Source organism: Festucalex cinctus, chromosome 17 (genome assembly GCF_051991245.1).
Source record: "Festucalex cinctus isolate MCC-2025b chromosome 17, RoL_Fcin_1.0, whole genome shotgun sequence".
Taxonomy (NCBI): Eukaryota; Metazoa; Chordata; class Actinopteri; order Syngnathiformes; family Syngnathidae; genus Festucalex; species Festucalex cinctus.
Genome location: NC_135427.1, coordinates 3,011,338 through 3,024,115, shown reverse-complemented (window position 1 = coordinate 3,024,115; position 12,778 = coordinate 3,011,338). Strand labels below are relative to the sequence as shown.

General features: G+C 36.8%; 2 protein-coding genes across 3 annotated transcripts; both read left to right on the top strand.

Annotated features, from left to right (window-relative positions):
- Window positions 1–16: 16 nt before the first annotated feature.
- Window positions 17–7,192, top strand: LOC144005484 (5-hydroxytryptamine receptor 3A-like). Of its 2 annotated transcripts, XM_077503700.1 has the most exons (11): window positions 17–194; window positions 1,452–1,618; window positions 2,396–2,440; window positions 2,726–2,835; window positions 2,898–2,942; window positions 3,012–3,067; window positions 3,154–3,311; window positions 4,550–4,760; window positions 5,436–5,609; window positions 6,180–6,253; window positions 6,324–7,192. In XM_077503700.1, the coding sequence occupies exons 1-11, from the start codon at window positions 158–160 to the stop codon at window positions 6,537–6,539; spliced, it is 1,293 nt and encodes a 430-aa protein (XP_077359826.1). In that variant the 5' UTR covers window positions 17–157; the 3' UTR covers window positions 6,540–7,192. The 2 variants fall into 2 exon arrangements, with proteins under 2 accessions (XP_077359826.1, XP_077359825.1); XM_077503699.1 differs by having other exon boundaries at window positions 2,898–3,067.
- A 1,059-nt stretch (window positions 7,193–8,251) lies between these two features.
- LOC144004628 (5-hydroxytryptamine receptor 3A-like) lies at window positions 8,252–12,484 on the top strand. Its single transcript, XM_077501976.1, has 10 exons — window positions 8,252–8,367; window positions 8,439–8,599; window positions 9,232–9,276; window positions 9,349–9,458; window positions 9,588–9,757; window positions 11,084–11,244; window positions 11,309–11,519; window positions 11,594–11,725; window positions 11,880–11,950; window positions 12,027–12,484. The coding sequence occupies exons 1-10, from the start codon at window positions 8,325–8,327 to the stop codon at window positions 12,258–12,260; spliced, it is 1,338 nt and encodes a 445-aa protein (XP_077358102.1). The 5' UTR covers window positions 8,252–8,324; the 3' UTR covers window positions 12,261–12,484.
- The last annotated feature ends 294 nt before the right edge of the window (window positions 12,485–12,778 follow it).

Here is a 12,778-nt window from a genome sequence, read left to right as displayed (position 1 = left end):
TGTCTCACTTTTTAAGGGCCCTGCACGGCACGAGAAAAACATCATCAGTTCATCACCATCGCATTAGAAGAGCCGCAACGCCGCGTCCGCTCGTCGCTCCTCCTTCATAAAAGGACACCGCGGAAGCGACCACTTACTGCCTGTCAGTAACTTCATCATGTTCGCAGCCTTCGTCTCCCTCCTCGTCTTCTCGGGTAAGCGGCATCGCACGGCAATGAATGAATGAATTGTTTTCATCTACTTTTACTGATTATTTGCAGCGTGTTTGTGCATGGTGAAAAATGTTCAATTGTCGAACCGATTTAAAATACAAGTTGATGCATTTTCTTAATGATGATTTTATGTATTAAAGGCGGTCACATGTAAAGACGAGTATTTGTTAAATCATGACTTACCAGAACAGTTTTGGGGGAAAAATAGATTTCATTGGCCACACCCAGGCCAGCAATTGATTGAATCAAGACGTTACCGCGATAGCACTTGTCAGACAAATTGAAGTAAGCGACTGAATCTTCATCAAAAACACGCCATTAAAAGTAATTAAAGAACAAATGAGAATCAAAGTGAAGTCATTTGGAAGATGAGTCGACTCGAGTGAGCCATTACGCGCTAATGGAGAAAATTGGGGAGTGTGGTGAACCTCGGCCAGAAGTGGTCAGACACCGAAATCACTTCAAGAGTGCAAATGATGGCTCATCCGGGAAGTCGCGAAAAAGAAGCCAGAATGACATCCAAATTGGCCTCCGTTGAGGTCCGTGTTCGTGGATGAGCAATTAAGCAAGACACGAGGCAATAATGGCATTCATGGTATAAAAAAAACAATAAAAAAAACCAACTGACTTTTAGAGAAATAGTAACGAGATAACACTTTCTGGAAGCAAAAATAATTAAAAAGAAATAAATTAATAAAAAAAAAAAAGAAAAAAGTCCCCCCGCTCAAATTTTTGGTCCCAAGTCAAAGCAAAAAATAAAAATAAAAATCTGACTTTAGAGAAATATTATGTGGCGTGACAAAATAAAACTTTCTGAAAGCAAAAATAACTATAAATAAATAAATATATACAAAATTGTCCCCCTCTTATTTGGTCTCAAGTCAAAGCAAAAAAAAAAAAATCTAAATAATGAGATAAAACTTTCTGGAAGTAAAAATAACTAAAAATAAATAAAAATAGTCACCCTCTCCAATTTTTGGGGTCCCAAGTCAAAGCAAAAAAAATAAATCTGACTTTAGAGAAATATTATGTGGCGTGATTAGATAAAACTTTCTGGAGGCAAAAATAACTAAAAATAAATAAATAAATAAATAAAAATTGTCCCCCTCTCAAATTTTTGGGGTCCCAAGTCAAAGCAAAAAAATAAATAAAAAAATCATCTGAACGAAAATTTGTATCTTAAAAAAAAAAAATCCAACTGGTCACTCGTTTGATTGTCGCTGGTGTTATCCACCGTAGCAGACGGCGTGACGTCGGAACCGACCGGCTGCAGTTACCAGGATGTCTTAAACCACCTGAACCTGACTCGAACCAACGAGCTCTTCTCCATGACGCGGCCCGTCAGGTACTACAAGAGGCCCACTCACGTGTCCCTGGAGGTGCTGCTGTACGCCATCCTCAACGTGGTAAAGCATACTTATGTACATTATATATATTATAATCAGCAATTGGGTTGAGACTTTCAACTGTTTTACTGTGCTAAACTGTTTCATAACTCCTGTTCATCGAGTATTGTAATGTCACAATGCATTTTTGTCACTGTACAATTATTTTAAAGTAGGTACTTCCAGATTTGGGGGCTTTTTTAAAAAAAATATATAAATTAAATTATATATTTATATATAAATTAGCTATTTTACATTTTTTAAATAAAATTGTACTATTTAAAAACTATATATATATATATTTTTATATATAAATTATATATTTATATATAAATTAGCTATTTTACATTTTTTAAATAAAATTGTACTATTTAAAAACTATCTATATCTATATATATATATATATATATATATATATATTTGTTTATATATAAATTAAATGATATATTTATATATAAATTTGATATTTTACATTTTTTGAATAAAATTGTACTATTTAAAAACTATATATATATTTTTTTAGATATAAATTAAATTATATATTTATATATAAATTTGATATTTTACATTTTTTAAATAAAATTGTACTATTTAAAATCTCTCTCTCTCTCTCTCTATATATATATATATATATATATATATATATATATATATATATATATATAAATTAAATTCTATATTTATATAGAAATTAGATATTTTACATTTTTTAAATAAAAGTGTACTATTTTTAAAAACTATATATATATTTTATTTATTTATTTATTTTATTAATCTAATGATATGTCCACTTTCTAGGTGGAGAAGGAGCAGAAGTTTGTTCCTTACGTCTGGACCGTCACAGTGAGTTCCGCTTTGATGATGATGATGATGATGATGATGATGATGATGGCACGATCGTTCCGAATGTATTGGTCTGCCTTGTTCTTCTGTGGTCTCTCTTGTTATTGAACTAAAGCTTGCTAACTTGCTAGCTTGATGCTAACACGCAATTGAAAACCCTATAGACAAGCTAATAAAACTTGCATCGATGTCACGATAAACCTTTCAACTACTTATATTGGAACGCAAGTGGTAAAAACACCTGCATATAAATTAAACAACTTTTCTTTTTTTGGTGGCTTTCAGAGCTGGCACAACGAATACATCTCGTGGGATCCCCAAAAGTTCTGCGGGATCAATAATGTGTCTCTTCCCGTCGGCATCCTGTGGAAGCCGGATCTCACCATCGAGGAGATGTAAGCGCTCACGCGTCCTTCGCCACCGAGCCCGCAAAGTTACTCCAAATGTCTCCCGACAGGGCCGAGAAGGACAAAGCGCCCCCGAACGTTTACCTGACCATCAGGTCCGACGGCCTTGTGGAGGTCACAAACGACCAAGTGCTGTTCAGCATGTGTCGCATGAACATTTACAGGTTCCCCTTCGACACGCAGCGATGTAACCTCTCCTTCAAGTCCATCATACATTCGTGTAAGTTGCACAAAATATCATATTTTTCTTTCAAACACACTTTGAAACATCCATTTGGAATTCAATCAACTCGACTTCCGCCGCAGCCAAGGACATGCGGCTGGAGCCCAGCAACAATTCGTCCCAGGCCACCGAGTGGTCGCGCGATTTGATGCCCACGCAGTACGAGTGGATCTTCCTCAACTTGAACGTGACCTCCATCAAGGCCAGCAGCCCGGACCACCAGGACGTCATCGTCTACACGGTCGGTCCAGCCTGCCGCCTGGAGACGCGCCCACGCGGCTTCACGGCCAAACGGAAATTCAATTTGTCTTGTCAGGGGAGAACAAACAAATGTGCATGTTAAAAACAGATGGCTCGAAAGAACCCAAACAAGGCCAAAAAAAACGACCCAACTTTTTGGGTTATTTATTTAACCCCAAAAATGACTAAACTACAACACCATTTTTTCTTCTTTTTTTATCAAATGAAAAACCCACAAAAAAAATACTTGTTTGGTTCAATTTTTGGGGTTAAATTAATAACCCAAAAAGTTGTGTCTGCCCTTTTTTGGTCCAATTTAGGTTTGTTTTGTGTCTGACCCAACTGCTTTTAAAGTACACAAACTTCTCTCCAACTGGGTTTCAAAGTAGGGTTTCCCACAAAAAAAACAACAACAACAAAAAACAATAATTAGGTTATTTTTGTTTTTTGTTTTTTGTTTTTGGTAAATTTTTGGGGTTTAAAAGAATAATCCAAAAAGTTGCGTCTGCCCTTTTTTTTTTTTCTTTTTTTTTTTTTTTTACCCAATTTGTGTTAGTTTTGAGTCTGACAACTGGGTTTCAAAGTAGGGTTTACCGCAAAAAAAAAAAGAAAAGAAAAAAATTTGGCTATTTTTTAGTTTTTTTGGGGGTTAAAAGAATAACCCAAAAAGTTGTATTGGCCCTTTTTTTTTTTTGACCCAATTTGGGTTAGTTTTGAGTCTGACCCAACTACTTTTAGAGTACACAAACATCTCTCCAACTGGGTTTCAAAGTAGGATTTCCCACAAAAAATAAAACAAACAAACCAATAACCTAATTATTGGTTTGTTTGGTTATTTATAAATATATTTATATTTGTTTTTTGTTTTTTTTTGGTACATTTTTGGGGTTAAAAGAATAACCCAAAAAGATGTGTCGGACACTTTTTGACCCAATTTGATTGAGTTTTGACCCAAAATAACTCATATATTTGTTGTTGTTGTTTTTAAACTCGTAGTTGTTTTTTTTGTTGTTGTTTTTTTAAACAGTTGGTTCAGATTTTTAACTAGAGTTAGATGTTTCAAATTGGGGTTTCAAGTACGTTTAGGGTTTCCAAATTGGGGTTTCAAGCCAAAGTTATTGTTTTCAGATAATAATAATAATAATAATCAATTGTATTTATTATTAATGCACTTTACATTAGGGTTTCAAGACAGAATTAGGGGTTTCAAGCCAGGTTCAATCTGTGTTGATTGTCCAGATAAGCATGCGGAGAAAGCCCATCCTGTACATCATCAACTTCCTGCTGCCCGTCTTCTTCTTCCTGGCCCTGGACTTGGCCTCCTTCTTCATCTCGGACTCGGGCGGTGAGAAGCTGAGCTTCAAAGTGACCGTCATGCTGGCCGTCACCGTGCTGCAGCTCATCCTCAACGAGATCCTGCCCTCCTCCTCCAACTCCATCCCTCTCATAGGTACACAGGTTTCATTTTGTCAGCATCTGGGAATATAATGTCACAGGACAGTATTTGTTATGAAAAACACACTTGAAAAACTAATTTGGGTGTTTTTTTTGGAGACTGGAACAGATTAATTGCATTTCCATTCATTTCAATGAGGAACCATGATTTGAGACACAGAAATCTCTTTTCTACTGCATAATTCCGCTGTTGACCACTAGATGGCAGCTCACTATTATGTTTGGAAACTTAATTTGAATAAAAACAGGAAGTATTTCAGCTCAGTCTAGTTTTTGCTGAAGATTATTGAACGTTAAATCCTCTTCAATCCTGCTTTTTATGCCTACATAAAGTGACGGCTATTACGATATGAATTACTAGCAGAAAATTATTTGGTGTTACAATACTTTTGTCTTTTCATATTTATTTAACTTTATAACAGAAAAAAAAATGGAGGGAAAAATACCAGTCTTTTTCCATGGATTTTTTTAATTGGAATATTTTAACGTCATTATGTTGTTGATTTTAAAAGAGCTAACTTTGGTTGATTAAATCCTCTAGTTTTGAGATGTGTGGTCGCTTTATATAGACTTAGACTTAGACTTGACTTTATTGATCCCTTTGGGATGGCTCCCTCTGGGAAATTTACAATTTATATATAAATTGTAACATAAACGACGCCATCTTCAGCCGTGTACTGCATCGGCATCTTCGCGCTGATGCTGCTCAGCCTGCTGGAGACCATCTTGGTGATGCACCTGTTGGAGAAAGACAACAAAAGCGACAGCGACCACGCGGACGCCGACGGAGACGGAAGAAGCGACGAGCGAAACATGCAAACCGGCTTCCACAAACAACACGGAGGTGAGATTAGAACCATTTTGACTTCAGTTAATTTTAAGAGCAGGTTTGTTAGATTTTATTATTTTTTATATTAACTTATTCACTCCCAACCATTTTCACTGGTGTTTTCCTGGATTTTGACTGATTTTGCAAGGCCCGCGAAATATTATGTTCTATTGCTATAAAAATATGGAATCTACCAAAAGAGAGATTAGAGTCTCTTCTTTTATCAGGAAAAAAAGTATATTCCTATCTGTTTCTGCTGTGCAGCAATTTGCAATAGAACATAGCTAAGTTTCATCATTATTCACAATTCTGCTTCAAACTGTGGGGAAATCAGCTGGTTTTAACATGGCCTGGTTGATCTCTTATACTCTGCTGCCACTCAACCATTTTCTGCAGTAGAGAGACTGCATGAAAGCCTTCTCTATGCGCTGGCATAAAAAAACAACCTAAAAAACGTATAAATCCGTCTTTGGGACACTTAAAACATTTAAAATATGACGTATTTATACGTTTTTGGGAGCTAATGAGTTAAAAATGTTTTTAGCTGAGTTTTTTTTAAATTAGTTTGCTTTGCTTTGCTTGCAGAAGCTTGGACGCAAGGTGGCGTCTTTTATTCCATGCCTGAAACGCCAACGGAACTGATGCCGCTAACCAAAGAGGTGCGTCTCAACATCCCTGAGGTCACACAGTACGATTTAACCCCAAATTGTTTTTTTTTATTTTTTCAAGGCTCAGAGCGGCGCCCTGTGCCAAACGCTGGAGAAGCTGTCGGGCGAGTTGAGGCAGATGGAAAAAACGCTGACCGTGCTGCTCAACGGCAGGAATGAGAAAGACAAGTTGGGTTACTGGACACAAGTGGCCGCCAGGGTCAACAGAATCTTCTTCATCTTCTATCTGACTGTGGTCAGCCTCTTCTTGACGATTCTCTTTTCCAAGTGGACCTAGCGCTAATTATTAACACACATTACTGCCATTATCAGGTGTCCACGTGTGTTTGTGTGTGCCGTCTTTGCTGAGCATGATCATACAGAATAAAGGTTTGGGGTGGGAAAACAATCTTGTACGGATTGTATAATACATACATTACTTTTTATCTATCTATCTATCTATCTATCTATCTATCCATCTATCTAGCTAGCTAGCTAGCTAGCTAGCTATAGACATTGTTATGTAGTGAGCTAACTAGTTTGTAGTCACTGTATCTATACTTGTTATCAAGTGTCTGAGTGAGCAACAATAGCTAGCTAGCTAGCTAAATACATAGACATTGTTATGTAGTGAGCTACCTAGTTATCTATGTAGTCACTATCTATACTTGTTATCAAGTGTCTTTGAGTGAGCAACAAATAGCTAGCTAGCTAGCTAAATACATAGACATTGTTATGTAGTGAGCTACCTAGTTATCTATGTAGTCACTGTATCTAAACTTGTTATCAAGTGTCTTTGAGTGAGCAACAAATAGCTAGCTAGCTAGCTTAACACAGACATCATTATGTAGTGAGCTGACTAATTATCTATGTAGTCACTGTATGCACTGTATCTAAACTTGTTAAGTGTCTTTGAGTGAGCAACAAAAGCAATAAAAAAAAGAACTGACATTCACTGCCAAGGACGTATTTTTACGTCTTTTAAGAATCCAGACAGGGGCGGAGCGTTATCTAGTAAATTAAGCTCAACAAAATGGTACTTTTTACTTTAACTTGATCCAACTTATATTATGAATATGTCAGGCATGTTTCTGCATATGTGCGCATTTTATTTTGTGAAACCATGACTGGGTGGTGGGGGTGGGGGGGTATGATGAAAAATGACTTCCAGTTGGGTGCGGTTGGACACAGGTTTAGCCCTATTTTATTTGGACTCTACAATGACAATAAAGATTCCAATTCTAATTTTTGAACTGAAAATGATGAATATGGCCCCAAAAAACATTATTTGCTCAATTAAAACACACACTAGGACACAAGTTTTTAAATGACTTTTTTTTTTTTTTATCATACAGACTATCAAAATTGACATTTTATCCATCTCATGGGGCAGCCATTTTGATATTATGCTATGCTATGCTGTCGACTGAAAACGACAACAAATGTGCCTAAGGGCTCAGCTTGTGAACGTCACATGACCAAACACAGAAAACAGGTGAGTCCTGATTGGTCGTTACCTGAGCTTTTAGGCACTGTGATGTCATTTTCACTCGACGACAGAAGCCGGTGTAGTGTCAAAATGGCCGACCCTGAGACGGATAAAAACGGGTGGATTTTGCTGTTTGCTTCATATTGCATAACGACAATAGTAATCAGTGTTTACGCTGGGCGGGGCACATAAAAAATGTAGTAAAGAAAATGTTTGACTTGATTTCTACTGACACTGTATGTTGATGTCTTCAAAAAAAAGCTGCAATATTTTACTAAAAAAAAAAAAATGTTTTCTTTCCTAATCCCAAAAGCACTTTAGGGTTGTCAACAATCTAATTACTAATGAAAACACTTTCCTTCCAACAACATCAACATATTTTAATCTGACTATCAAACAGGGAGTGATATTTGAGCATTAAAGTGGTCAAGTCAGTCAGACAGACAAATGAACATGACCACAAATGAGGAGCAGCAACTGGCGCCATGATCGCATTTGCAGTTTGGACTTGTGGGATTCAAGTGTGGCCCAGCCCCCTTTTTTCTTCTTCCTTACGTCCACACGGATCGAGAAGAACACGCTCACTGCATCAAGATGCTCCCTCCTGGATGCTTCGTCTTCATGCTCCTCTTCACAGGTGAGCTCACTATTGTCTTTAATTGTTTGTTTGTTGTCGAATTGTATTTGGCCAAATGTTCTGTTGCGCAGGTGCGGCACGCTCGGAGCGGGTGTGTTCTTACCACGAGGTGTTGGACCACCTCAACATGAGCACACAGAGCAGTTTGTACTCCATGACGAGGCCCGTCAAAGACTTCAAAAAGCCGACTGTGGTTTCGCTGGAGGTCATCCTCTACGCCATTCTCGACGTGGTTAGTTTATTTATTTTTATTTTTTGCAGTGCACATATTAGTATTAATTGAAGCTTTTTAGAAAACGTTGGCACATATGTGTATAATTAATTTAGAATAAGAAAAACATAATAAAAAAATACATTTTTAAAATAATTATATGTAAAAAATAAAATTAAAAAAATTTTGAATAATTTTTTTTTTAAATAAAATTTTTGAAAAAATTAAATTTAAAAAATCAAATAAAAAAACATACAATACATTAAAAAAAATAACATTAAAAAAATATTGGTTGAATATGAAAATGTATGCAATATCTTTATTGCAATCAACAAAATGTGGCTGACGTCTATTCAATAAATGACAAATACTGTAAATCATATCATTGGTTGCCAGGTGTCATCTTAAACAAGACGGAAAGCTTCCAAATCATTTTTGCGGTTAACCGATCTGACCCTGACGCCGCTTGAAGGCTTTCTCAACAGTAATTAGAGACTTCCATCATATTCACTGAATAATTAACCGAGGCTGGGAAAAGCCATTAATGTTCTTTTTTTTTATGCCAGATTGTGAGTAGGTTATCCTCCCCTTCAACAATAAATAATGTTTTACACTTGAATTTTAATATTTGTAACTTTTCTTTTTGTCAACAGAGGGAGCTCGACCAGACCTTCGTACCCTACGTTTGGATGTTCACGGTCCCTTAAAAGCACTTTTTGCCAATTTATGAATATTTTTTGGTAACTCTTCTAATTGTGTTTCCTGCACAGAGATGGCAGAATGACCACATCTCTTGGGATCCGGAACAGTTTTGCGGGATTACGAACATCTCTCTTCCCACTGAATTGTTTTGGCATCCAGATCTCACCATTGAAGAAATGTAAGTATCGATCCATCCCTTCAAAATAAACCCCAACCTTAACCCTCAAACATTTGAAGACAAAACCAAGGATAAAATGTTGCCAAGCCTGCTCGAGCCTGACGTCTGCATCGTGCTGTTGCCGCGCAGGATAGAGAAGGACAAGGCCCCGCCGAGCCCCTACCTCACCATCCTCAGCGACGGCCGCGTGTACGTGAAGAACGACCAGGTGCTGCTCAGCACGTGCAAGCTGCACATCTACTTGTTCCCCTTTGACCAGCAGAGCTGCAACCTCACCTTCAAGTCCGTGGTCCACTCGTGTGAGGCTCAACAAAACACTCCGTGACTCGAAAAGCTCGTCTGTCCATGTCTTCATTTTGCAGGTGGCAAGAGTAATCACACTACTCCGTACTTAGGTACAAGTGCAGGTCAAATTGGAAGGACAGTAAACCCCCTTACAAGAAAAAAAAATATTTAAATACTCTATAGACCTGTTTTTGTAGCATTAACGTCTTTAAACACGTTTAAAAAAAATACAATCATGTAAAAAAAAAAAATAATAATAATACATTGAGAGACAGACAAAAGTATTTTACAGTGTAACAATCCCTCTTTGTGTTTACAGTAAACAAATATTGTTTTCCTAAACTAGCAAACTTATCTCACAGTAAACATTAAAAAATCATGGTCAAAGTTGTACATTATGAAAATAAATAAACTACAACCTTAACTTATTTATTATTATTACTATTATTATTATTATTATTATTATTATTATATCATTTATTGAATGTAGAAGAATAATACAAAAAAAAAACAGTCAATCCAATTTACGGGAATCACATAAATTAAAATAAAAAAAAATAGGAGGGGGAAAAACACCAATAAATAAATAGATAAATAAATAATAACATTCAGGTTGCTCCAAGTTGTATTTTTTTTTTTTATAATTCTGCATCTATATTAATTATTTAATGACATTTTTTGTTCGTTACAAATTTAAGAGACTTAAAAATAATTGTCAATTTCAATCAAAAATCATTTGAATAAAGGTTTCAAGTTTAGAAATTGACATTTATGGATATAAGCCATTTTCCACAATAAAATATACAAATTAACCAAAGTTGACAATTTTTTGTTCTTACATTAAAAAAAAATTCCATTCAATATAATCTTGTGTTTTCATTCACACATAAAACTACAACAATCGCTTTTTGTAGTCTTAAAAAGCAGGGTTAGATAAAATGAAAATATTTCCAATAAAATCTAAAACGTGCCTAAGTACTTCCGGTTTTGTTCTTTTTCTTTCGTATTCCTATTGTATCAAGTGAAATAATCGTGCAGCCATCTAATGGTCGGAAGTGGAATTGCAGTGCACCCAATATACAGGGGAATTAGACCAAAATAGTCAATAACTTTTTTTTTTAAACTTTATTTTGTTTTTGTTTTTTTAAAAGTGAAATAGCGAATGGCGATTATAATAGATTTTTTTTGTGGAAAAATGCTTATTGAGGGGTATGGCCCCTTCTTAGTCAGGATTTTTTTGGGTTAAAAAATATTATATATTTTTTTTAACGAATATTTGGGTAAAGTACAGATACCTGAAAAAGTATTTTACACTCAGTGACACTCACTTCCTGTCTCAGCTGAGGAACTGCAGCTACTTCACTTGCTCAGTTCCGCCCAAGCCACCAAGTGGTCGCGGGAAGTAATGCGCACGCGCAACGAGTGGATCTTCGTCGGCATGACCGTCGTCAACAAGACCAGCAGCGTGTTCGGCATCCAGCAAGATATGATTGTTTATACTGTAAGTAGTTTGATGCTGTAGACTGTATTTGAGCTGTTTCCAAACTTTCTTCGCGATGTCACAGATCAGCATGAAGAGGAGGCCGATGTTGTACATCATCAACTTCCTGTTGCCCGTCCTCTTCTTCCTGGCCCTGGACTTGGCCTCCTTCTTCATCTCGGAGAGGGGAGGCGAGAAGCTGAGCTTCAAGGTGACCATTCTGCTGGCCGTCACCGTCATGCAGCTCATCCTCAACGAGATCCTGCCCTGCTCCTCCAACAAAATCCCTCTCATAGGTCAGCCAGATGTGAAATGACGCCTCAAATGTAAACGGACTCGCACTCATTGACGCCGTCCGCTGCACCCTCAGTCGTCTACTGCATCGGCATCTTTGCTCTGATGATGCTCAGCCTGCTGGAGACCATCTTCGTCATGTACCTGATGGAAAAAGATAAAGGCGGCCAGGACGTGACAGTCAGCGGAGATCAAAGTGGTGAAAAAGGTGTTTTACGACAACTCAAAATGGGAAATTGACCTCAAAGTGCCTTCGGGCTCACATTGTGGGCGTCACTTGTTGTCCGCATTTGGTCACATGACATTTGCAATGCTACATATGGCCACGAAAATAACATTTCTGTCATTTTGTTTTCTTACAGAAAAGAAAAGTCAAAGTTGTTCATGCATCTGCAAAGTGCCCACAGATGAAAATCCACCTGAAATGCTAAAGGTTTCTTCAACTCTACATAATCATATATTGTTTATTAGTCACAATAATCCTCAAAAAAAAAAAAAAAACTTTGCAGGAAGGCCGACTGACGGAGTCCAGCTCCCTGGAGAGACTCTCCGACGAAACAAATGATTTGATAAAGGCCCTAACGCGACTTCTGGACAGCAGGAAGGAAAATGAGGACAAGCCCGGATATTGGACAAGACTCACCGTAAAAATCAACACAATCTTTTTCATAATCTACCTCACCGCTGTGTCTTTGTTTTTAGCTGTGTTGTGCTTCATTTGGCTGATGAACCACCAAGAATGAGAATTCATAAATATCAATTATGATTTGTTACTGTGGCAGTACCACGGAGTAAACAGGCTTTAGACAGTATACGCATGCGGTTGCTGTTGACACACAACTGAAACAAAAGTTGCTAACTCATCGTCCACCGTGCTGACTCTATGAAAGAATAAAAAAAAGAATATTTATTGCTTTTGTTGCTCACTCAAAGACACTTGATAATAACTTTAGATATAGTACATACAGTGACGACGTAGATAACCACAGTTAGCTCGCTACGTAACGTTAGCTTAAATGTAAATGATATAATGAAATGAGTACACGCACACCCATATGAACAGTTAAAAAGAAACAGAAGGAAAGGTGTAAAATATGTGCAATTGTGTAAAAATGTGATAAAATAAATACAGTACAGTTCTAAAGTTTGTGGGGCCACCGTATTTTAAGAGAAAAGCTGTTGTTTTTTTAAACCACATTAGCAATGTCCAAATGTCGTTTTTTTTTTTTTTAATCTGTGACTTTTAATTTGTAAGTGAGTG

Excerpts from the sequence above, each read along its gene's own strand:
- LOC144004628 (XM_077501976.1), top strand. The coding sequence starts at position 8,325 with ATGCTCCCTCCTGGATGCTTCGTCTTCATGCTCCTCTTCACAG. Across the intron at positions 11,245-11,308 it reads AAGATATGATTGTTTATACT|ATCAGCATGAAGAGGAGGCC; the intron begins GTAAGTAGTTTG and ends GCGATGTCACAG. Across the intron at positions 11,520-11,593 it reads CAACAAAATCCCTCTCATAG|TCGTCTACTGCATCGGCATC; the intron begins GTCAGCCAGATG and ends CTGCACCCTCAG.
- LOC144005484 (XM_077503699.1), top strand. The coding sequence starts at position 158 with ATGTTCGCAGCCTTCGTCTCCCTCCTCGTCTTCTCGG. Across the intron at positions 3,068-3,153 it reads CAAGTCCATCATACATTCGT|CCAAGGACATGCGGCTGGAG; the intron begins GTAAGTTGCACA and ends CTTCCGCCGCAG. Across the intron at positions 6,254-6,323 it reads TGATGCCGCTAACCAAAGAG|GCTCAGAGCGGCGCCCTGTG; the intron begins GTGCGTCTCAAC and ends TATTTTTTCAAG.